Consider the following 26,502-nt stretch of genomic DNA (forward strand, 5'->3'; position numbering starts at 1 on the left):
GATACCTGTTTCTAGATTAGGCATTCCTACTAGACACGTGATACCTGTTACTAGATTAGGCGTTCCTACTAGACACGTGATACCTGTTTCTAGATTAGTCATTCCTAGTACAAATATGACACTTGTTACTAGACTAGTCACTTCTAATATTCTCGTGTGATCCGTGATGTTACATTTGTCACGCTGGGTTCGAGAATATTTAACCTTAAGAACGATCACATTTACGCTATTCACATTCGCGACCACAAAGTTGACATGTCATTATCACGTGTCAAGTACAAGATGGATCGGTAAAATCTAGAATCATTACACACGTGGTACTTTGATAGTACTTAAATTTCTCTCTGCACCTCCTGATTTATTTATTTATAAATATACATTTATTGAGGATTTATAAAAATTGTGACAAATTGAAATAACACTTTAGATTAATAATTCAGCTAAGAGTACGGATTTACAACGCTAAAATCAGGGGTTCGATTTCCCTCGGGGGGCTCAGGAGATAGTCCGATTTGACTTTGTTATAAGAAAAACAAACAAAACGCCAGGTTAATTCATGGTAGAGTTTTCTGCAATCTGAACGTAATCTATAAATGCTAACCTTCTTAGACTCTGGATTTGAGGATTCGTGGTTTGCAACCCGTTACTGTAAATGAGATAGAGCAAAGATTCATCAATGACTGATGAAACCGTCCTATAGCCTATCAGTAACAACGTTTTTCTTCTCCTTCACGAACTCTGGAATATTTTCCACTATAGAAGTAAGTCTCACTGGTCTAATTCTTGTCAACTGTCCAGTCCTCTGACAGACGTCCACTGTTTACTGACGAATTAAATATTGAAGAGGGTGAGAATCGCTTAGTTGATCATTGACCGGGAGGCCACCTACTGCTAGGATTAATAATTAATAATTTGCGTCAATTCTAATAATTTCCAAATAATGTTTATGGCCAAGAATATTGTTAATACTTTAGAGCTAAATCACTTTATATAATATTCAATAAGAACCTTTACATCAGCATTCTTTGATGACCCAACGCCCTTTTACATGTTTTTCCTTTTAAAATGTTTAAACATTTTTGATATTACTTTTAACATCATCAGCCAGTTGTATTTCATATTTCATAATCCCTTTTGGTTTGGTTTGATCTGAATTTCGCGTAAAGCTACACGAGGGCTACCTGAGTCAGCCGTCCCCAGATTAGCAGTGTAAGACGAGGGAGAAGGCAACTAAACTACAATGACAAACACCACACCAACATAATTTATAAAATACAATGCAACAACTGCCACGACCTCTATATTGGAGAAACAAGCAGAAAAATGGAAACCAGATTCAAAGAACAGAGAAAAACACCTTCACACGTTTACGAACACTGCAAATCAAATAAACACAACATAACCATAGAAAACACCCAGATATTGAGTAGGAAAACGAATATAAACAAACGTAAAATCAAAGAAGCTCTACTTATACAGCAACTAAAACCAAAATTAAACCAATATAAAGTAACACCTTTATACCTATAATAATTAATAACCTAACATACACCTGCAACGCCCCTTACAATCCCGTACCTGTTTATACTCTTGTCCCTATGACTTGTGTCCGGCAACGGTCACTTTTAAACTCTCTCTTTCTTAACCTGAAAATGACCTAGGAAGGTCGAAACATTGTTCTCTCCTTATCAATAAAAGTGTTGTTTGTTTTTTAATTTCGCGCAAAGCTACTCGAGGGCTATCTGAGCTAGTCGTTCCTAATTTAGCAGTGTAAGACCAGAGGGAAGGCAGCTAGTCATCACTACCTACCGCCAACTCTTGGGCTACTATTATACCAACGAATAGCGAGATTGACTGTCACATTATAACGCCCCCACGGCTGAAAGGGCGAGCATGTTTGGTGTGACGGGGATTCGAATCCTTGACCATCAGATTACGAGTCGAACACCTTAACTCACCTAGCCATGCCGGTTCTTTGCTTAAATTACTAAAATACCAAAGATCGTATATCTAAATACATTAGGAACCATTTACGACATATATTTACCGTGAAATAAACAATGAAGTTGAAGAAAGTCATAGTTTGTAACTCGTAAACTTTAAATTATTTTTGATACTGTTTTATCTGTGTATGTTCTGAATGAAAACTCTTTGTTTGTTTGTTTGTTTTTGAATTTCACACAAAGCTACTCGAGGGCTATCTGTGCTAGCCGTCCCTAATTTATCAGTGTAAGACTAGAGGGAAGGCAGCTGGTCATCACCACCCACCGCCAACTCTTGGGCTACTCTTTTACCAACGAATAGTGGGATTGACCGTACCGTAATAACGCCCCCACGGCTAAAAGGGCGAGCATGTTTGGCGCGACGAAGAATGAAAACTCAATATCTACAGCTGGTATAGGTACTTAAACATTGATTTATAAACTCCAAGTAAGTAACAATGATTCGACTTACTTAAGGTAATCATCGGGTGAAGATGCCCCAAGTCAAGAGGTTGTGTTTTTAAACAAGTTTCCTAATACCCGTATCGGCCATTTCTGCCATATATCTGATTCAAGCGGGTTGCTAAAAATTATGGAAAATTTGTTTTGAAGGAAGCATAATTTGATTAAAAATCATTTTCAGGTGCGCATAGCTTATTTAAACGTTTTTGTTGTAATTGCATTTTTGTTTTGTTTTTCACCTAGTAAGAAAAAATTATAGCGTTTGACTTTAAAAGGTCAAAGTTCGGCAAGATGTACAGAGCGCCTGTGCGAGTAGAAGAAAATCTAATCTACGGCTCGCGCGAGTGAATCTAGTAGGGCAGAATTTCTCTTTAGTTATGCACTTTAAGTCAGTGGTAACTATTGTTTATACGTAATGAGTTGCCATGCCAAGCCTAGCATAGCTTGTTGAGAAAGCCAGCTATACAAAAGTTTTGCATCGTTTAAGATATATAATTATACAATGTTTTTTAAGCTCACATTTTCCCCATACATACATTTAAAACACAACGTTATTGTGCAAAGAATGCAGCGTACCATGTATTACGGCCTGCTTCAATTTCAATACACATATATATATATATTATTTTGATGTATAAATTGAACAAGACGTAATAAACGTAATTATGAGCAACTGATACAGGCTGTAATCCACTTGCATAGTTTAAACCCTAAATTATTGTTTACTATTTTAATTTCAGGACTTATATACATGAAATGAATCCTATAAAATGTTTTTTTCCTGGTCTTTTTTCTTTTAGTGTTGGACAAAGCGTTAAAGTAGGAATGGTTTATAACGTGTTTTATAATATAATGTGTTTTATATAACGTGTTTTATAATATAATGTGTTTTTTGTTGTCGTTTTCTTGTGTGGAATAACACGACAGTCTATCTACACTCTATTGACCACGATGGTCTTAGACGATGTACTGGGGGATATGTATACCATGTCAAATTTTATGTCTTATGAACTTCACTTTCAGAAAATGATTGAGGTTTCTGCACATCGTGTATTCTTGCACCATCATAACTAACATAAGAACGTTTCAATTCTTTCGGTTTATCCGTTTTTATGCCGTTTTGGCATAAGTAGTGCTCAATAAATCCGTTTAAGCTTTCTGTCTAGTTTGTTTTGTTTCTCTATGACAGACACTCTCTAATTCCGTGCTAGAGGTAAAACTTGCTGCAACTTTGCAAAGTAGTGTGAAAAAGGGTTAACAACAGAAACATTTTATTCACTGGCCGAATGGTTGATGTCTGTATGTTCGAGCCTAGAATGCTATGAAAGAACAGCTGTCGCTGTCGGAAAGAAAGAAAATCAGGGTATTGTGTAAGGCGAGGTTCTTAGTGCACTTCTATAATTATATTTGGTAGTGATAAATTTGTTTGGAGAAAGATAAAGAAAGCTGCCTATTCACTAATCCAGTATAGAAAATCTTCCCTTGGTCTGCGGGCGCAAGTATACAAGCTGTTGTGTCGCAAATGAATATTGTTTTCACTTTACATCACACGAATACAATCTGTTTATTTCTTGTTTGTTTGTTTGTTTGAATTTCGCGCAAAGCTACTCAAGGGCTATCTGCGCTAGCCGTCCCTAATTTAGCAGTGTAAGACTAGAGGGAAGGCAGCTTGTCATCACCACCCACCGCCAACTCTTGGACTACTCTTTTACCAACGAATAGGGGGATTGACCGTCACATTATAACGCCCCCACGGCTGAAAAGGCGAGCATGTTTGGTGCGACGAGGATTCGAACCCGCGCCCATAAGATTACGAATCGCACGCTTTAACCCACCTGGCCATGCCGGGCCCTGTTTATTTCTCAACGATCTTTAAAACTCGGTTGATTTGAAAATTCAGGTTTCTTCGTAAATTTCCTGTTTGATCCTTCCGTTATTAAACGGACATATCTAATACTTGTGAGAAATAAATTTACCTGAAAGTACCATATAATCGTGCGCAGTTATTAGAGTTTTATAGTTCACTCCTCGAATTTAACCTGCCAAAAGACATAAGTTGTTCGTCTGTTAAATACGTTTAAAATGTGTGTTGAGCTTGTTAGAATATTTGTGTACGATGAATGCATTCTGTGCCCTTAGTGCATTATTCTTAGAGAAATGCATAATTAATATATGAGCCGACAAAAACATTTATGCCTAGATATAATGGTAAAGATTGAGGCCTAACATTAGGCCTAAATCTAATTAAGTAATGTCTATAGAAAATTATTTTAATTAAATATTTGTACAGACAAGTTGTTAGGTTATTCCTGAAAATCAATGTCTGTAAAATATTTACTTGATATTTCTTATCGTTGTTTATTTTAATTCTTTTATTTTAGGTTTTTGTAAAATAAAATATCATGAATATTTTAATTTTCAACATTCCATCCACACCATGGCGCTTGCATCAGCCGACTTTTATGATATTACGTTACAACAATATATTTTTAATACGAATATGATTCCAGCTGGGAATAAGAAACCCAATTAACCGAGTTTTTTGGAATGGTTGACCTGCCTTTTTCGGCAGTAATCAGGTTTAAACGGAAAATGTACAGTATGAAGGCTGGTGAAGTGATCCTCAGTGACGTCATGGGTATCTATGGCAACACGCAAATATTGAGGTTGGCTTTTACTAAAGATTTTTAGGTATGACTAATTTCCGGTGATATATATATGAAGAAAAAAGGAAGAATTAGGCTCAATAGGACTACGTTCGGGAAGCGCTCGAATTTTCGGGTCTTTAACTCTGGTTTCATACTTCATCTGACTATTTCTTTATCCTACATGATTTCCAGATATCAGTAATATACATGAACTAATTGTATTACCACAATTGTCGTTATCCTATAAGTCGTAAAGTTTAAGTTTGTATTCAAAATCCATCACCAATGTCCATCAGTTCCAACAGCACTACTTCGTGACGTCAATATCAAAAGCTGTTACTCTGAATTACATGGTGGAACTTTGTATGTACATTTGTGATGTAAATAAATACTGTTTTTTTTTTTTTGTCACACCTTAAGTTTAACTAAGCAAGATATTTTTACTTTTATGACAAAGGTTAAAGAAATTCTTATTACAAATTATTTTGGCCTCAAGTGGTACTGTGGTATGTCTGCAGACTTACAACGCTAGAAACCAGGTTTCGATACCCGTGGAAGGCAGATCAGAAACAGCCCGTTGTATAGCTTTGTGCATAAATTCTAATAAACAAAATATTTTATTAACTCTTGGCTATGGATTGCTTTAAGTTATTCATTGTTTGTGTTTATTGCTCGTAGGTTGGTGAAGGATGGTAGTTCTGTTTAAAAACTGATCTTAGATACCTAAAAAAAAAGCTGTAACATAGTTCCTGAAAAATCCGCAAGAGTTTTTGAAACAGTTGTGTCTTTTAGCAGTGTTTTCTTTACTGAAAGAAAGATAAAATAAAAAAAGACCACACAAGTCAACTTGTTGTGAAAGTACTGTGGTATAAATAGAAATTGCACTTACCACCTTTAGAATATAACTTAAGGACTCGTACCACGTTTGTAACCACACAAGCCACGCACCTGTTTATACAATTTTAGGAAACGCATATCACGCGCAAGAAAGAGGTAATATTACATGCAATCGCTTGTTTGTTTTCGAATTTCACGCAAGGCTACTCGAAGGATATCTAACTGTGATAGAGATTTTAGTCCAGAGGGAAGGCAGCTAGTCATCACCACCCACCGCCAACTCTTGAGCTACTCTTTTACTAACGAAAAGTGGGACTTATCGTCACACTATAACTTCACAACGGCTGAAAGGGCGAGCGTGGGCGATGACTGGAATCGAACTCGTGGCTCGTACATTGGAAGTCCTGACCAACAGACAATGCCAGACCCACTCTCCCTGATAAATGGATTTTCATTTTAAATCTTTTTGTGGGCTCGACATGGCTAAGTGGGTTAAGGCATACGATTCGTAATCTGAGGGTCGCGGGTACAAATTCCCATAGCATCAAACATGCTCGCCCTTTCAGCCGTGGTGGCGTTATAATGTGCCGGTCAATCCCACTATTCGGTGGTAAAAGAGTAGCCCAAGAGTTGGCGGTGGGTGGTGATGACTAGCTGCCTTCCCTTTGGTCTTACATTGTTAAATTAGGGACGGCTAGCGCAGATAGCCCTCGTATAGCTTTTTGCGAAATTATAAAACAAAAAAAAACAACGACAAATCTTTTCGTTTAAAATACGTTTTTCAGCCACATGTCATCATGGTTTTCATCAGCATCAATTCATGGGTTACTAATGTTTTTTTGAAATTATTAATTATTGCGTTAATTAGTAAAAATCGTCTCTATTAAAGAAGCACAATATTATAAGCTTGACGAGTTCATTAATAAATGAAAACAACAGTATTCAATCATGAAGAATAAGCATAATTATTGATTACTAGTAGAAATAAGGCCCCGGCATGGCCAGGTGGTTAGTGAGATCGACTCGTAATCTGAGGGTCGCGGATTTGAATCCCCATCACACCAAACATGCTCGCCCTTTCAGCCATGGAGGCATTATAATGTAACGGTCAATGCTATTATTCGTTGGTGAAAGAGTTGCCCCAAAGTGATAACTACCTGTCTACCCTTTAGTCTTTCACCACTAAATTATAGATGGCTAGCGCAGATAGCTCTAGTGGAGCTTTGCACGAAATCCGAAACAAATAGTTAACTGACGTAGTTAACGTTGATGACGTAGTCTTTTTTTTCTCTTTTTTCTTGATTTGTTTTATAATTTTTCCTTTTATCACTTCGCAGCTGCATTTATATAAAATAGAACGAGTAATATTGTAATATTGTTCAGCTTTCCTTCAAAAAACCCTACATCAAACTTACAAACAGCTGTGCAATCAGTTCGTGCAGTTTTTGTTGTATAAAGTGTGTTATCTTGGTTAATATTTCCTACTGCATGCGTTAGACGCGCTATCGTCCAAGAAATAACGCAGGATTTGACGCCTACGAACACAATTTGAACAAAATCTTTTTTTTTTTGAACTACTACCTAACGACACTTATTGTGGTTAAGGTATCACATTCATGTGCTTTTGCACTCAAAACAAACAGTACCGTCTAAAATGAAAATAAAAAACATATCCGAGTAAGCTACCTTTACTGTGACTGGTGCAGTAGTTCTAATCGACATTTAAACAAAATCTCGCTTTTTTTTTTTGCTGTCTGTCTTGGAATTCATTTGTCAAAGCTACACACTTTGAATACAAATAAACTTTGCTTAAGTTTGAGAGCTAAAGAGATTGTGTTAGGTTTTCCAAGCCAAATTATTAAGGTTCTGGTTTTCTTTTTTAATGATCCAAGGTGACAAAGATTTCGTGAAACATCAAAAAACATGGTGGCGCTTTCGTCGTTCGTAACTCATTATCCATACCCAGGAATGTGTGTGTGTCTTCTGTTGTCCAGGTTTACCTTTGACCCTTTTTCTAAGAGGCCAATAAAGAGATGAAACTTGAATCGTTTCAGTCCCTGAATTATTTGTTCATTGCATGACCGAGTGGGTTAGCAGGTTTCTGTAATGATAGTCACTTTATAGAGGTTCACTCCGAGCATGACCTAGTGGGTTAGCAGGTTTCCATAATGATAGTCACTTTATAGAGGTTCACTCCGAGCATGACCTAGTGGGTTAGAAGGTTTCTGTAATGATAGTCACTTTATAGAGGTTCACTCCGAGCATGACCTAGTGGGTTAGCAGGTTTCCATAATGACAGCCACTTTATAGAGGTTCACTCCGAGCATGACCTAGTGGGTTAGCAGGTTTCCATAATGATAGTCACTTTATAGAGGTTCACTCCGAGCATGACCTAGTGGGTTAGCAGGTTTCCATAATGATAGTCACTTTATAGAGGTTCACTCCGAGCATGACCTAGTGGGTTAGAAGGTTTCTGTAATGATAGTCACTTTATAGAGATTCACTCCGAGCATGACCTAGTGGGTTAGCAGGTTTCCATAATGACAGCCACTTTATAGAGGTTCACTCCGAGCATGACCTAGTGGGTTAGAAGGTTTCTGTAATGACAGCCACTTTATAGAGGTTCACTTCGAGCATAACCTAGTGGGTTAGAAGGTTTCTGTAATGACAGCCACTTTATAGAGGTTCACTCCGAGCATGACCTAGTGGGTTAGCAGGTTTCTGTAATGATAGCCACTTTATAGAGGTTTACTCCGAGCATGACCTAGTGGGTTAGCAGGTTTCTGTAATGATAGTCACTTTATAGAGGTTCACTCCGAGCATGACCTAGTGGGTTAGCAGGTTTCCATAATGATAGTCACTTTATAGAGGTTCACTCCGAGCATGACCTAGTGGGTTAGCAGGTTTCTGTAATGATAGTCACTTTATAGAGGTTCACTCCGAGCATGACCTAGTGGGTTAGCAGGTTTTTGTAATGACAGCCACTTTATAGAGGTTCACTCCGAGCATGACCTAGTGGGTTAGAAGGTTTCTGTAATGATAGCCACTTTATAGAGGTTCACTCCGAGCATGACCTAGTGGGTTAGCAGGTTTCTGTAATGATAGTCACTTTATAGAGGTTCACTCCGAGCATGACCTAGTGGGTTAGCAGGTTTCCATAATGACAGCCACTTTATAGAGGTTCACTCCGAGCATGACCTAGTGGGTTAGCAGGTTTCTGTAATGATAGTCACTTTATAGAGGTTCACTCCGAGCATGACCTAGTGGGTTAGCAGGTTTCTGTAATGATAGTCACTTTATAGAGGTTCACTCCGAGCATGACCTAGTGGGTTAGCAGGTTTCCATAATGATAGCCACTTTATAGAGGTTCACTCCGAGCATGACCTAGTGGGTTAGCAGGTTTCCATAATGATAGCCACTTTATAGAGGTTCACTCCGAGCATGACCTAGTGGGTTAGAAGGTTTCTGTAATGATAGCCACTTTATAGAGGTTCACTCCGAGCATGACCTAGTGGGTTAGCAGGTTTCTGTAATGATAGTCACTTTATAGAGGTTCACTCCGAGCATGACCTAGTGGGTTAGCAGGTTTCCATAATGACAGCCACTTTATAGAGGTTCACTCCGAGCATGACCTAGTGGGTTAGCAGGTTTCTATAATGATAGTCACTTTATAGAGGTTCACTCCGAGCATGACCTAGTGGGTTAGAAGGTTTCTGTAATGACAGCCACTTTATAGAGGTTCACTCCGAGCATGACCTAGTGGGTTAGCAGGTTTCCATAATGATAGTCACTTTATAGAGGTTCACTCCGAGCATGACCTAGTGGGTTAGCAGGTTTCCATAATGACAGCCACTTTATAGAGGTTCACTCCGAGCATGACCTAGTGGGTTAGCAGGTTTCTGTAATGATAGTCACTTTATAGAGGTTCACTCCGAGCATGACCTAGTGGGTTAGCAGGTTTCTGTAATGACAGTCACTTTATAGAGGTTCACTCCGAGCATGACCTAGTGGGTTAGCAGGTTTCCATAATGACAGCCACTTTATAGAGGTTCACTCCGAGCATGACCTAGTGGGTTAGCAGGTTTCTGTAATGATAGTCACTTTATAGAGGTTCACCCGAGCATGACCTAGTGGGTTAGCAGGTTTCTGTAATGATAGTCACTTTATAGAGGTTCACCCGAGCATGACCTAGTGGGTTAGCAGGTTTCCATAATGATAGCCACTTTATAGAGGTTCACTCCGAGCATGACCCAGTGGGTTAGCAGGTTTCCATAATGATAGCCACTTTATAGAGGTTCACTCCGAGCATGACCTAGTGGGTTAGAAGGTTTCTGTAATGATAGCCACTTTATAGAGGTTCACTCCGAGCATGACCTAGTGGGTTAGCAGGTTTCTGTAATGATAGTCACTTTATAGAGGTTCACTCCGAGCATGACCTAGTGGGTTAGCAGGTTTCCATAATGACAGCCACTTTATAGAGGTTCACTCCGAGCATGACCTAGTGGGTTAGCAGGTTTCTATAATGATAGTCACTTTATAGAGGTTCACTCCGAGCATGACCTAGTGGGTTAGAAGGTTTCTGTAATGACAGCCACTTTATAGAGGTTCACTCCGAGCATGACCTAGTGGGTTAGCAGGTTTCCATAATGATAGTCACTTTATAGAGGTTCACTCCGAGCATGACCTAGTGGGTTAGCAGGTTTCCATAATGACAGCCACTTTATAGAGGTTCACCCGAGCATGACCTAGTGGGTTAGCAGGTTTCTGTAATGATAGTCACTTTATAGAGGTTCACTCCGAGCATGACCTAGTGGGTTAGCAGGTTTCTGTAATGACAGTCACTTTATAGAGGTTCACTCCGAGCATGACCTAGTGAGTTAGCAGGTTTCTGTAATGATAGTCACTTTATAGAGGTTTACTCCGAGCATGACCTAGTGGGTTAGAAGGTTTCTGTAATGACAGCCACTTTATAGAGGTTCACTCCGAGCATGACCTAGTGGGTTAGCAGGTTTCTGTAATGATAGTCACTTTATAGAGGTTCACTCCGAGCATGACCTAGTGGGTTAGCAGGTTTCCATAATGATAGTCACTTTATAGAGGTTTACCCGAGCATGACCTAGTGGGTTAGCAGGTTTCTGTAATGATAGTCACTTTATAGAGGTTTACTCCGAGCATGACCTAGTGGGTTAGAAGGTTTCTGTAATGACAGCCACTTTATAGAGGTTCACTCGAGCATGACCTAGTGGGTTAGCAGGTTTCTGTAATGATAGTCACTTTATAGAGGTTCACTCCGAGCATGACCTAGTGGGTTAGCAGGTTTCCATAATGATAGCCACTTTATAGAGGTTCACTCCGAGCATGACCTAGTGGGTTAGCAGGTTTCTGTAATGATAGTCACTTTATAGAGGTTCACTCCGAGCATGACCTAGTGGGTTAGCAGGTTTCCATAATGACAGTCACTTTATAGAGGTTCACACCGAGCATGACCTAGTGAGTTAGCAGGTTTCTGTAATGATAGTCACTTTATAGAGGTTCACTCCGAGCATGACCTAGTGGGTTAGCAGGTTTCCATAATGACAGCCACTTTATAGAGGTTCACTCCGAGCATGACCTAGTGGGTTAGCAGGTTTCTGTAATGATAGTCACTTTATAGAGGTTTACTCCGAGCATGACCTCGTGGGTTAGCAGGTTTTCATAATGATAGTCACTTTATAGAGGTTCACTCCGAGCATGACCTAGTGGGTTAGCATATTTCTGTAATGATAGTCACTTTATAGAGGTTTACTCCGAGCATGACCTAGTGGGTTAGCAGGTTTCCATAATGATAGTCACTTTATAGAGGTTCACTCCGAGCATGACGTAGTGGGTTAGCAGGTTTCTGTAATGATAGTCACATTATAGAGGTTCACTCCGAGCATGACCTAGTGGGTTAGCATGTTTCTGTAATGATAGTCACTTTATAGAGGTTTACTCCGAGCATGACCTAGTGAGTTAGCAGGTTTCTGTAATGATAGTCACTTTATAGAGGTTCACTCCGAGCATGACCTAGTGGGTTAGCAGGTTTCCATAATGACAGTCACTTTAAAGAGGTTCACTCCGAGCATGACCTAGTGGGTTAGCAGGTTTCCATAATGACAGTCACTTTACAGAGGTTCACTCCGAGCATGACCTAGTGGGTTAGCAGGTTTCCATAATGATAGTCACTTTATAGAGGTTCACTTCGAGCAGGATGTTGCTTTAATAAATACAGTTTTATTTTGATCTCACATGAAGATTACATTGTCTTGATACAGACTAGAATCATAACACATTATGCTCAAGTTATAAGCTTGACAGCTTCTGGTCTTTTCGTTTCATAAATGTTGTAAGTGTGGTCAGTTTTAGTGTTTCTGTGTTAGTATGATAATTATTCCGGAAGCACATGATGGAATATTCAATTCGTTCTCCCTTCATGCAAGTAACTACTTTCGGTTTCATGTTCAGCTTCAGAATTTATATTCGTAAGTTTATGTTACAGTCTTTCTAAAAGTTGTCTATGCCAGTGTTACGTTTGTTTGTTCTTAAGCGTGAAGTTACACAGCGAACTGTCTGGGCTCTTCTCAACGCAAGTGTCGAAACCCGACATTTAGAGTTATAAGCTCTCAAAACTTCCCAGAGTTCTCAGAGGGCCACATTCTATGGTTTGTGTCTTTGTGTTGTTTTTTGGCGAAAGCTAATCGATAAGCTGTTTGTTATCTGCGCATCGCAAATATCGAAACCCGATTTTTAGCACTATTGAAGGAGGGGGTTGTCATTGAAAACAGTTCGAAGAAGGAAAGATTTTAAGAGGTGCTGCCTCAATTCTTTTAGTTTTTTTTTTAAGCCACTATAACAATTGACAGACAATAACAATTGAAAGTACATAAGACTGTATACGGGATATATATTTTTATTTATTTTTAAATCTATTGCAAAGTATAACTTCATTCGTTATTAGTCAGCTCTGTTTCTCCGGCAAGTTTAGGAAAACTCCAATACATTGATTGGTGTTTTTTTGTTACAGATTCATACTAATAGAGGGCGTACGTGATAAATAAGCTTCAATCGATGACCTTCATATTTAGTTTTAGTTTTTATTTGCAACATAACGGCGGCGCCACTGAGTTTTTTATTTTATTTTGTTTTGTTCCAGGTATAAACATCTAACTCGTAGCTCTGTCATATTTTAAACGATTTGAAGTCCAATTACAATTCTTCACCCAATAGGTCAAACTCTTTTGATTAATGTATTTGACTACGTCCAGCGTTTCAGATGATTTTATTCTAATCCTGTCTAAAAGAGTTTCAATTTGAAGGTAGGCTAGTAGCGAACGTGATGAGTAATAAAAATAAATCGGGTACACGCGCGTCTCACGCTTGATATTGTTGGTATACTAAAATACAGTGCAGCGACTATCGAGTGTGTGTTTTCTTATAGCAAAGCGACATCGGGCTATCTGCTCAGCCCACCGAGGGGAATCAAACCCCTGATTTTAGCGTTGTAAATCCGTAGACTTACCGCTGTACTAGCGGGGGGCGACTATTGAGAATTCCCTCATGTTTGTTTTTGAGTACACGTGTATTTGAGGTCCTTGTCTTAGGTACACTTCTTAGTTCGAGTTTTAACAAACAAGGTACGGTACTCACCTCACACTGAATAATGTCTAGTGAGGTTAATATTATGAGTTGAACAAACTACAAGATAAAACTGTTATTATGTAAGTTAAAAAAAATTAACCCAGATTTCCAATATGATAGTATTAAAGAATTTGTTTGTTTGTTTTTTAATTTCGCGCAAAGCTACTCGAGGGCTATCTGCACTAGCCGTCCTTAATTCAGCAGTGTAAGACTAGAGGTGAAGGCAGCTAGTCATTACCACCCTCCGCCAATTCTTGGGCTACTCTTTTACCAACGAATAGTGGGATTGACAGAACATTATAACGCCCCCATGGCTGAAAGGGCGAGCATGTTTAGTGTTGTGACGTGGATTCGAATCAGTGACCCCCAGATTACGAGTGAATGCTTTAACGCACTTGGTCATGCCGGGCTAAAGAAGTCGGAATTACGAATTTAAGTATTAATAGTACTTTCTATGCACGTGGACTTAGGTGGCCAGGTCAGATATCTGTAGTGTTAAGGTATAGTGATTTCTAAGCTTTAAAGTACTGATTTCAGCATAATTAGCCAAGAAACGGAAACATTTATGGCCACAAATATCTTATCCATCTATTCGAACCGAATAATATGACTGTCTCTCACTTTTATAACTGTCACAGCTGAAAGTGCGGAGCGTATCCAGTGGATCCCCGTCTGGATCCGAGGTACCACTCGGCTTATGCATTAAAGGGTTACGACTACACTATCATTCTGTGTAGAACTGAGATACAATACGCTGCATCCAGTGATATACATTTTTGTTTTAAAATAAATATCAAATTTACTAAAATCATTGCTTACACTTTGCAGGAGATATTTTTGTGAGGTGATATTACCTTCAAGGGACATATTTAAGATGATATAACAGAAACTTTGTCCTAATTCAAAACTATTCAAACACAGAGAATATATAAGATACATTAACGAAATATTTCTATTGTTTTATTTGTTAGTTTTGAAACTCTGAGAGCTACTACGGTGCTAACCGTCCCTCATTTTGCAGGTAATATATAGTCTGGAGGGGAGGCAGCTTGTCAACCTCACCAAACGTCAACTCTTGGGCTACTCTTTTATAATTGAATAGCAGAAGTGGCCACGACACTATAATTCCCTCATGGCTGGAAAAACGAGCATGTTTATAATGGTATTCGAACCAACGGCCTGCAGATTACATGTCTAGTAGTCCTAACCACTAGGTCATGTAGGACCTTAAAAGATACAGCTCCGCATGGCCAGGTGGTTAAGGTACTCGACTCGTAATCTGAGGGTTGCGGGTTTGAATCTCCTTCATGCCAAACTTGCTTGCTCTTTCAGCCGTGGGGTTGTTATAATGTGACGGTCAATCCCACTATTTGTTTCTAAAAGAGTAGCCCAAGAATTGGCGGTGGGTGGTGATGACTAGCTGCTTTCCTTTTACTCTGACACTGCTAAATTAGGGACGGTTAGCACGGATAGCTCTCGTGTTGCTTTGCGCGAAATTCAAACCAAGCCTAAAAATACTAAACATTTCCAACGTGCTTCTAATATTTGTTGAAATGTTCATTATTTCTTTTTCAGTCTGGTATTTTTTAGCCTAATTTATAAAGACTTAAAACGCTGAATTAGTCAAAATATATTTGTTTAAAGTTTTACTGTACTTTAATTGAATTAAACTAATTATGTTTGTCCGTTATTGTCAATTAAAAGCACATCACACCTTGTTGTTATGTTGAATCAATACGTGTTCCTCGTATTTTGGTAACAAGTACAAAGTTTCTTTCAGCACCTGATTATAATGTAGATAATTTGTTTTTCATCCACAGGGGGAGCTGTGGTTTCACAAGATTCTATCCCTTAAAGATGCAAGATTTTTACGCAACCAAGAAGACATAGGCATCTCAGAAGCGTGAAGCTTACCAGCACAACAACTGACAAACCAAAACTTCAATTGAAGAAGGATATTCTTACGTCTAGCTTCCACTAGAGGGCTGATTAATTGAACGTGTCACGTCAATTTCCTTTAACAACTTAAGTCCCGGATCTAAACCATAATTAAATAATGGCGAACAAACTTCAAATGTCTTCCATCAAGGTGAATTTATACTGGCAGTCTACAAATAAATTTTACCACTAAATAGTGGACTATAAAGGCAGATATTTTCCCTTGTTCTTTAAGGCATGGCTGGTTGGAATAGCGTATCTGGGTATCTTGTGCACCGACCAGGAGGAAGTAAGTGATAAAATCACATATTCCATTATTCGTAAAAAAAACAACAAAATTCTTCGAAAATCATGTTAAACATAAAAGACGAATTGAAGGTATGGGTAAAAAACATCAACAACTGTTCACTAGTTTGTGTCGAAACGCATCACATGTTGTTTAATAATATTATTTTAACCAATTTTGTGTTAATTGTTTGTCTGGTGTGTCAGTAAAGGAAATGTATTCGCGATGCAAACCGTTACAGTAACACATTCTCATTTTTAAGGACCGGTCGCATCAAACATGCTCGCTCTTTCAGCCGTGGGGGCGTTATAATGTGATGGTCAATCCTACTATTCGTTGGTAAAAGAGTAACCCAAGAGTTGAGGGTGGGTGGTGATGACTAGCTGCCTTCCCTCTAGTCTTATACTGCTAAATTAGGGACGGCTAGCGCAGATAGCCCTCGAGTAGCTTTGCGCGAAATTCAAAAACAAAGAAATAAACAAATTATTTATTAAAACGTAACGGAAAAAGTTTGTGGTAACAGCAACCACAGGCTTTGGGATGCTTCACCTATCGGACATGATCCAAAAGCTAACACTAAAGGAGGTAACGGTTAGAGAGAATCAGTTTTGTTTGTTTGTAGTTAAGTACAAATATACACGATGAACTATTTATGTCCTGCCCAGCAAGAGCACAGAAACCCGGTTTCTAGTGTTGTAAGTCTGCAGATATGCTGCTGTGCCACTGAAGGGGAGGTCAGATTCGGGATTAGGAGTTAAGTGCTTTGGCTTACAACGTCTCAGTTCCTACTGCCTAGTGGATAACTGTGGGAAGGCAGACATCCTTAACATTTTGTCTGCCTTCCAGTTGTAATTGTCATCTGGGTTTCGATTTATAAATGTATTAATTATTACTTATAATTGTCGTAACACGTAAGTATTAAGACTATTATATTTTTAATATTACGATATTTATTCAGTCTCTTGTGTAGTATCAATTAAACAAAGAACGTTAAGCCTAATGTTAATGTCTTATGACAGACGTAAATGTTTTGTTTTGAATTTCACGCAAAGCTGCTCGAGGGCTATCTGCGCTAGCCGTACATAATTTAGCAGTGTAAAACTAGAGGGAAGGCAGCTAGTCATCACCACCCACCGCCAACTGTTGGGCTACTCTTTACCAACGAATAGTGGTATTGACCGTCACATTATAATACCCCCACGGCTGAAAGGACGAGCACGTTTGGAGCGACGGGAGACGTAACAGATTATATTCTCCAACTTTGTTCTATTACAATTATTAATTATTATTAATCATTAACACCCTATTTCTTAACTGCCTAAACACAAATCAGTACGAAGATGTTGTCTACATTTTCCATTATTATTAGTACTAGGGTTAATCAGGACATATAGTTCATAATACTAAAAGTTTTAGCTGAAAAATATTTATAACAAACGAGTTAAAGCACGTTTAGACAATGCTACGAATATCAATGTGGACTTCTTGTCTGAAGGAACCACTTCAGCTTAATTAGTAGGTAGCTTGTCGTAAAGTGAGTATGAGGGTTCAGGTTTTGAGTCCCTTCGGGAGTGATGATCGTTGTGTTATGAAAATGACAGCCATATCCCACCTTTCCATTAAAGGGGCTAAAAGGTTTTTGGCAAGGCCATTTCTGACCAAATATCTTCTCTTTAGTTTATAAGTTCACAGACTACCGACGATTGGCGTAGATAGCCTTTGCGTGGCTTTGTGCGGGTATCTGCAAAAATAAATAAACTAATGCAACGTTTAAATTTGGAGACATCTGTTGACAAAATAGTACAATTAAAGTCAGTCCACTATTTTAAATACTTCTAACTGGCTAAATATGATCAACCAATCAAGTTTTTATTTTGTTTCTAGTAATTTTAATTTTCTATTAAACTTGAAGTAGTATATAATAGCCGTGGATCTATTTGATAAAATGTATTTTTACTCCGTTGAAAATTCCAGTGACAAAATAGTACAACCAAAGTCAGTCCAATACACTATATAGTATTGTTTGTTTTTCTGAATTTCGCGCAAAGCTACGCGAGGGCTATCTGCGTTAGCCGTCCATAATTTAGCATTGTAAGACTAAAGGAAAGGTAGCTAATCACCACCACCCACCGCCCACTCTTTAGCTACTCTTTTACCAACGAATAGTGGGATTGACCGTCACTTTTTAACGCCCCCACGGCTGAAAGGGCGAGTATGTTTGTTGCGACGGGGATTCGAACTCAGATTACGAGTCGAACGCCTTAACCCACCTGGCCATGCCGGGCTCTCTGTATAGGAGCTGTATATAAGCTGTTGAATAATTCATTTTATTGTGCGCTATTGAGGAACCGTAACGTGCAGTTCAGAAATAACGCTTTTCTGTCCAATTCCTTTTATGCACAAAGCATTAGGAAGACTGAAATCCAAGAGAAGGCTGTGGTACGTATATGATGAGGGAAGTTGCAAGCTTTTGTACTACAAGAACGAGACAGACTCCACCACGAAACGACCTCTAGGAGCCATTAACATCCGTGGAGCAGCTATTTCATTAGGCCAAGTAGAGAGCAACGAGTTCATTATTTAGTAAGTTTAGTTTAGACGCTTATTGTGGAAGGAAACAAAGTATTTGTAATTTAATAAAACTTGTTCAGGTTCTTATTTAGTTGAACAAGAAAATAGACGGTTTGTAATTTAACAAGTGAAGAGAAAACTTTTAAAATAGGGAAGTAACTGTGGGATGATTTATATCAATACTTCAAAAACAATAGAAACAAGACGGTACGAATGGTATTTGTCCTGTCCTGATGTAATAGTACAGGTAGTAATTAACGTATAAAATATATTTATAAATCTATTCAATCACAACTTAGTTTATCTTCTTTCACTTTTATCTGTTAACATTCTATTACACTGTGTTATTATGTCAGGATGATGGAAATGCCATCCCTACCCATCTTGTTACATTCTTTTTGTAGGACTGATTTCAGCCATCCTTACATTTATGTCCTTTAAAAAAATAGTTTTTCTTTACTTATTTTTTAATGAAGTGTTTCAATAAACTTCGGAAGGTTCTATTCATAAACAATTTCTAAATACAATGAGGTTCCAGCTGTAATAATTATAGTTTATCTATTATTAGCTGGTAATTTATGTTTCAAAGGAACATCGTATTTTTGTAAGAAAGCTAACTTCAAGGGGTAATGATAACATCGTTTGCACTAAATCTATGATTTTAAAAATTACTATAAGTTATTAATAATATTTGTAAAAGTGGATCCTTCGTTTGAAACTATGTCATCTCAGTTAAACTGGTTGACATCATTGTTTTGGTTTTTCAGTTATCGTGTAAAAAAGCAGAAGAAAGAAAAAAACACACTTTTTACTGTCATATTTACAGACATTTATAGAACTTGTGATTTAGTCATCACATAAATATTGTTATAAAAGGAAACACTGTATAGTGTTGTGAAGTTATGATGACCTATTGAGGAGATATTTAAAATTATTTCTACGTAAACAGTGCTGCCACCTGCCGAACATATCTTGTTCATAGTCGAAGAAGACAGCAAAAGGTTCATAATGTAATGTGTTTTATATGATACTTCAGCAGATGTTTTGTTTCTTAGCTCAAAATTACACAAATGGATATCTGTATCTGCCCAACGCTGAGAATCGAACCCCTGATCTTAAGTCCATAAACTTATCACTGACCAACCGCAGGACTACCTCATTAGATCTGAAGTTTGTAGTTTAATAAGGCCGGTACAGATTGAGCCATGGAAGAAAACAGTGATATTATTGTTTTCTTGACATAATTCGTTAGTTCAAGTTGTTCCAATAAAAGACAACTTAGAAACGAAAGTCTGGACCACGCCAACACGTTCAGCATCAAGGTGTTACTGGCTCAAGTAAAACAGATAAATGTCGCACTCAAGTTTCCACACAAAAAAAAGGCATTCCACAGTTTAGGGCTGTGTGTTCGTTATAAGAGTGGAAGTCAAATTCCACTATTAATTTAAACTTTTCACAATGTTGGTGTTAACTAGCTGCTTTCCATCTACGTTCAAAATTTGAAATGGACAATGTAGTGAACATTGTGTAGCTTTGTGCGAATTTCTGAAACAAAGAGACAAAAATCTTCATTGAAGTTTCGACTCGTAATCTGAGAGTCGCGGTTCGAATCCCCGTCGCACCAGACATGCTCGCCCTTTACAGCCGTGGGGGAATTATAATGTGATGGTCAATCCCACTATTCGTTGGTAAAAAAAGTAGCCCAACAGTTGGCGGTGGGTGTTGATGACTAGCTGCTTAACCTCTGGTCTTACACTGCTAAATTAGAGACGGCTAGCGCAGCTAGCCTTTGAGTAGCTTTGCGCGAAATTCAAAACAAACAAAACAATCATTGAAGATTTAAGCTTTATACAATAAGTTTATATTTTTAATTGTCCACAGAAAAAATCTGCCTTAAGCCCGGATGCAGTAATAACTTCAACAGAGGCACTAGCACTGGTAGTAAATTCTTGGGCAACAATTTAGAGTCTAAAAAATACATTTAAAATAATATGGCACGTTGAGACTGGCACCCGTGGAAATGCAATGTAGAAAAATGTCCACGTGTGTGCCAACATATACGTCATTTTATTCTGGATTCTGTTGGTGACATGAACTAAAAATTTGTGGCTTGTTTACTGAAGATTACTTTCTCTGAAACGTATATATATATTTGGTTCGTTTGTTTTTGAATTTCGCGCATAGCTACACGAGGGCTATCCGCAATAGTCGTCCGTAATTTAGCAGTGTAAGACTAGAGGAAAGGAAGCTAGCTATCACTACCTACCGCCAACTCTTGGGCTACTCTTTTATCAACCATTAATGGGACTGACCGTCGAATGTAACGTCCCCACGGCTGAAAGGGCAAGCTTGTTTGGTGTGACGGGGATTCAAACCCTCAATCCTCGGACTAAGAGTCGAGTACCCTAACCATACCGGGCCATTGTAGCTGATGTAAAATCTGGGAAATATCCGACTTGTGTGTCAACAGAAATATCCGAGTTGATCACGGTATGTTATTATTATGGTAATACTGGACACTAGTCGAAGTGAGAGTGAAAGACACTACAGCCTGGGTGAGAAGTGAACCTTACTTTTAAGAAGATTGATTTAGTTGTTTATTTTTATTGCAATACTACATTGTATTTACTATCAATTTACATAGCATTTGTTTACGTAGTTCCGACAACAAGGTGTACGTCTTGGCAGCTGACAACCACGAGTCTCTCATGATTTGGACCATGGGTCTTCAGGTAAGGTGGTACTAAACAGAAGGTTCCAGAAGGTCGATAACACTTATTTCTTCATTAACGTTATTTTCATGTATTATTTAAATTATATCGATAAATTAATGTTTTGTTGTTGAACAAGTAAAAATGTTTTAAATAGTAGACGCTCTGTTTTCTTTAACTTAGTGTCCACCCCGCTAGTACAGTGGTATGTCTTCGAATTTAGAACGCTAAAATAAGGGGTTCGATTCCACCTCGGTGGGCTGAGGAGATGACACGATGTGGCTTGGCTATATGAAAACACACACATACACCTTTAACTTTGTAAATCTTATTGTGTATGTTTTCATATGTTAGTTGAAATGAAAATATTTTAACACGACAAATGACCTATTTTTCCTTGAATGATTTGTTAAAAGCCTCAAAACTTTGAAGAGTTTTGTTACGTATTACAATATGAAATAGCTTGAAACTAAGTGAAATGATAATATAAATTTATAATTTAAATAAATACTGGAATATATCAGTTTATATTTGCCAACAGTATTGATAAACGCAGTTTATTTTTTAATACAAATATATATTAATATGCAAACAATAATACAATTTACAATGACGCTAATAACAAATATTAATTTATTTACAAACTTACAAAGAATATCAAGTCGTCTTTCTGGTCTGGAACTTCCTTGATGTCTTATTGGTGGTTCGCAATGAGCGAATTAATTTCGAGTTGATATAGGTACAATTCACTTAACAGGGAGCTAGCTTGCCCTGCGTTTATCATGCGTCAAGTTTTTCGCCACCAAAATTATATAATGTATTCGTAAAAACACTAATGTCTAATGTGCATTCGCTAAAGTTTAGTGGTTTGTAATGTTTGAAATCTACAAACTTTCCTGGACAAATATCTGAAGTTTTTCGATTAATAAGCGTAAATCACAGTTATAGCTTTCCAGGTTTATAGTATGTCAACTATAGCAAACCAATAATACATGTTGTCTCTTGGTGCATCGTCTTGGTTATATTTATAAGCGTGAGAAGAGTTACTAGAAATTACAGCCTGCTCAACAATAGTGACGATAAGCTAGTGTTTACATATATACACACACACACATATATTGTTGATTCTTACACTCAAGAATCTTCTACAATTTTAGTGAATCGGCGGGAATTTCGCGATACATATTTAACAATATAAGTTATGTACATTTTTAAATATAAATGTAACTTAAACAAATATCGATATTAAAATAGACGTGTGGTAGTAAATCCGTCACACTATCTTAGTAGGTAATTAAGCACAAAGCTACACAATGAGCTATCTGTGGTTTGCTCACCACAGGTATCGAAGCCCGATTTCTAGCGATGTTATTCTGCAGACATACAACTGTGCCACTAAGGAGGGTAGGTATTTAGGAAATTTAAATATAGTTTCGACTTTTGTCTCAACGTGAAGCGGCCAAATTTCATGTTTTAGTACTCTTCGGGACTTATTATGGACAAGTTAATGTACATTTAAGTTGTGCGTGTTACACTGCCCCCAGTCTTTAACCTGTTGACTGCCAAGTATTTCAGCTGCTACGGCAACTCCGAACCAAGTTCAAAATATAACTCTGATGCTTCTTCATTTTGTAACTTTTTCGTGACGCCATTTTGGATCGAAAGTGAAACAATTTGTAAGTAGGTCAAATGCATGTATGGTGCTGACATCTAGTTCGTTCCTACGATCCAAATACCAGAATCAAAATTTGAGACAGGCACTTCATCTTGTAAGTAACATCAACAAGATGTAAATGGAGACATATCACTTATATGTCAAGTTCTCTTGAGTCTGCAATGTTTCTTGATAGACAGGTCTGTTGCTCACTTGACCGAAATGTCAGTGCAACTCGGCCTTTACTATCTCAAAGTCGCACAGCTGCTCCTGAGTTAAATATCCAATGTAGTCGCCATTACTGTCACACAGTCACCCAGCTGCTCTTAGTTAAATGTCCAATGTAGTCGCCATTACTGTTTCACAGTCAGCCAGCTGCTCTTAATTAAATGTCCAATGTAGTCGCCATTACTGATTCACAGTCACCCAGCTGCTCTTAGTTAAATGTCCAATGTAGTCTTCATTACTGTCTTACAGTTACCCAGCTGCTCATAGTTAAGTGTCCAATGTAGTCGCCATTACTTTCTCACAGTCACCCAGCTGCTCCTAGTTAAATGTCCAATGGAGTCTTCATTACTGTCTTACAGTTACCCAGCTGCTCATAGTTAAATGTCCAATGTAGTCTTCATTACTGTTTCACAGTCACCCAGCTGCTCCTAGTTAAATGTCCAATGGAGTCTTCATTACTGTCTTACAGTTACCCAGCTGCTCATAGTTAAATGTCCAATGTAGTCGCCATTACTGTTTCACAGTCACCCAGCTGCTCCTAGTTAAATGTCCAATGGAGTCTTCATTACTGTCTTACAGTTACCCAGCTGCTCATAGTTAAATGTCCAATGTAGTCGCCATTACTTTCTCACAGTCACCCAGCTGCTCCTAGTTAAATGTCCAATGTAGTCTTCATTACTGTCTCACAGTCACCCAGCTGCTCCTAGTTAAATGTCCAATGTAGTCTTCATTACTGTCTCACAGTCACCCAGCTACTCCTAGTTAAATGTCCAATGTAGTCTTCATTACTGTCTCACAGTCACCCAGCTGCTCCTAGTTAAATGTCCAATGTAGTCTTCATTACTGTCTCACAGTCACCCAGCTGCTCCTAGTTAAATGTCCAATGTAGTCTTCATTACTGTCTCACAGTCACCCAGCTACTCCTAGTTAAATGTCCAATGTAGTCTTCATTACTGTCTCACAGTCATCCAGCTGCTCATAGTTAAATGTCCAATGTAGTCGCCATTACTGTCTCACAGTCACCCAGCTACTCCTAGTTAAATGTCCAATGTAGTCTTCATTACTGTCTCACAGTCATCCAGCTGCTCATAGTTAAATGTCCAATGTAGTCGCCATTACTGTCTCACAGTCATCCAGTTGCTCCTAGTTAAATGCCCAGTGTAGTCGCCATTACTGTCTCACAGTCATCTAGCTGCTCCAAGTTAAATGTCCAATGTAGTCTTCATTACTGTCTCACAGTCACCCAGCTGCTCCTAGTTAAATGTCTAATGTAGTCGCCATTACGGTCTCACAGTCATCCAACTGCTCCTTGTTAAATGTCCAATGTAGTCGCCATTACGGTCTCACAGTCATCCAACTGCTCCTTGTTAAATGTCCAATGTAGTCGCCATTACTGTCTCACAGTCACCCAGCTGCTCCTAGTTAAATGTCCAATGGAGTCTTCATTAATGTCTCACAGTCACCCAGCTGCTCCTAGTTAAATGTCCAATGGAGTCTTCATTAATGTCTCACAGTCACCCAGCTGCTCCTAGTTAAATGTCCAATGTAGTCGCCATTACTGTCTCACAGTCATCCAGTTGCTCCTAGTTAAATGTCCAATGGAGTCTTCATTAATGTCTCACAGTCACCCAGCTGCTCCTAGTTAAATGTCCAATGTAGTCGCCATTACTGTCTCACAGTCACCCAGCTGCTCCTAGTTAAATGTCCAATGGAGTCTTCATTAATGTCTCACAGTCACCCAGCTGCTCCTAGTTAAATGCCCAGTGTAGTCGCCATTACTTTCTCACAGTCACCCAGCTGATCCTAGTTAAATGTCCAATGGAGTCTTCATTACTGTCTTACAGTCACCCAGCTACTCCTAGTTAAATGTCCAATGTAGTCTTCATTACTGTCTCACAGTCATCCAGCTGCTCATAGTTAAATGTCCAATGTAGTCGCCATTACTGTCTCACAGTCATCTAGTTGCTCCTAGTTAAATGCCCAGTGTAGTCGCCATTACTGTCTCACAGTCATCTAGCTGCTCCAAGTTAAATGTCCAATGGAGTCTTCATTACTGTCTTACAGTTACCCAGCTGCTCCTAGTTAAATGTCCAATGTAGTCGCCATTACTTTCTCACTGTCACCCAGCTGCTCCTAGTTAAATGTCCAATGTAGTCTTCATTACTGTCTTACAGTCACCCAGCTACTCCTAGTTAAATGTCCAATGTAGTCGCCATTACTGTCTCACAGTCACCCAGCTGCTCCTAGTTAAATGTCCAATGTAGACGCCATTACGGTCTCACAGTCATCCAACTGCTCCTTGTTAAATGTCCAATGTAGTCGCCATTACGGTCTCACAGTCATCCAACTGCTCCTTGTTAAATGTCCAATGTAGTCGCCATTACTGTCTCACAGTTACCCAGCTGCTCCTAGTTAAATGTCCAATGGAGTCTTCATTAATGTCTCACAGTCACCCAGCTGCTCCTAGTTAAATGTCCAATGTAGTCGCCATTACTCTTTCACAGTCACCCAGCTGCTCTTAGTTAAATGTCCAATGGAGTCGCCATTACTGTCTCACAGTCATCCAGCTGCTCCTAGCTAAATGTCCAATGGAGTCTTCATTACTGTCTCACAGTCATCCAGCTGCTCATAGTTAAATGTCCAATGTAGTCGCCATTACTGTTTCACAGTCACCCAGCTGCTCTTAGTTAAATGTCCAATGTAGTCTTCATAGTGTAGGAATGTATAATTGGAATGCACGTGTAAGAGCTAAGAAGAGTATAGTAAATGCAGTTATCCAGAAAGTGGAAAAATCCGCAAAGATATATCCTGGTTACAACACCAACATTTTTCCTTACTTCTATACTTTTGGGTTGTAGCCACCAATACGGGAGGAACCACAAGGAAAATGTATGAAAGATTTAAATGCCAATTTTCTGACTCCGATTGGCTTTGAAAAAATAAAATAAATATCTTTGAGTTCCATCGTTCTAAACTGGTGGGTCTATTTCACAAGTTTGATTTAGACACGGTGCCTTGGTTTCAAAATATAAATCGATTGAAAATAAATTAAAAAATACGAGCTGAAAAGCTTGGGTATGTTTCTGGTTATTTTTATCGTGCTATTCGTTGCTAAGCGTACAGATACACAATGGACTATCTGTGTTGTTGCCCAACACCGATATCAAGACTTGTATTTTGGCTTTATAAGCCTTCAGACTTACCACCAATGAGCACTACTTGTATTTTGGTTTTATAAGCCTTCAGACTTATCACCACTGAGCACTACTTGTATTTTGGTTTTATAAGCCTTTAGACTTACCACCACTGAGCACTACTTGTATTTTGGCTTTATAAGCCTTCAGACTTACCACCAATGACCACTACTTGTATTTTGGTTTTATAAGCCTTTAGACTTACCACCACTGAGCACTACTTGTATTTTGGCTTTATAAGCCTTCAGACTTACCACCAATGAGCACTACTTGTATTTTGGTTTTATAAGCCTTTAGACTTACCACCACTGAGCACTACTTGTATTTTGGCTTTA

The 26,502-nt window shown here is 38.5% G+C and overlaps 1 protein-coding gene across 1 annotated transcript in view; it reads left to right on the forward strand.

Annotated features, from left to right (window-relative positions):
• Positions 1 to 26,502, forward strand: part of LOC143227974 (uncharacterized) — an 85,003-nt gene that overhangs the window by 27,469 nt on the left and 31,032 nt on the right. The window contains exons 2-4 of the mRNA XM_076459325.1: positions 15,406 to 15,812; positions 18,215 to 18,392; positions 21,040 to 21,112. Of these exons, the coding sequence (XP_076315440.1) occupies positions 15,761 to 15,812; positions 18,215 to 18,392; positions 21,040 to 21,112 (303 nt within the window). The 5' untranslated portion in view covers positions 15,406 to 15,760. The remainder of the gene's footprint in view (positions 1 to 15,405; positions 15,813 to 18,214; positions 18,393 to 21,039; positions 21,113 to 26,502) is intronic.

This window comes from Tachypleus tridentatus, chromosome 10 (genome assembly GCF_004210375.1).
Source record: "Tachypleus tridentatus isolate NWPU-2018 chromosome 10, ASM421037v1, whole genome shotgun sequence".
Classification (NCBI taxonomy): domain Eukaryota; kingdom Metazoa; phylum Arthropoda; class Merostomata; order Xiphosura; family Limulidae; genus Tachypleus; species Tachypleus tridentatus.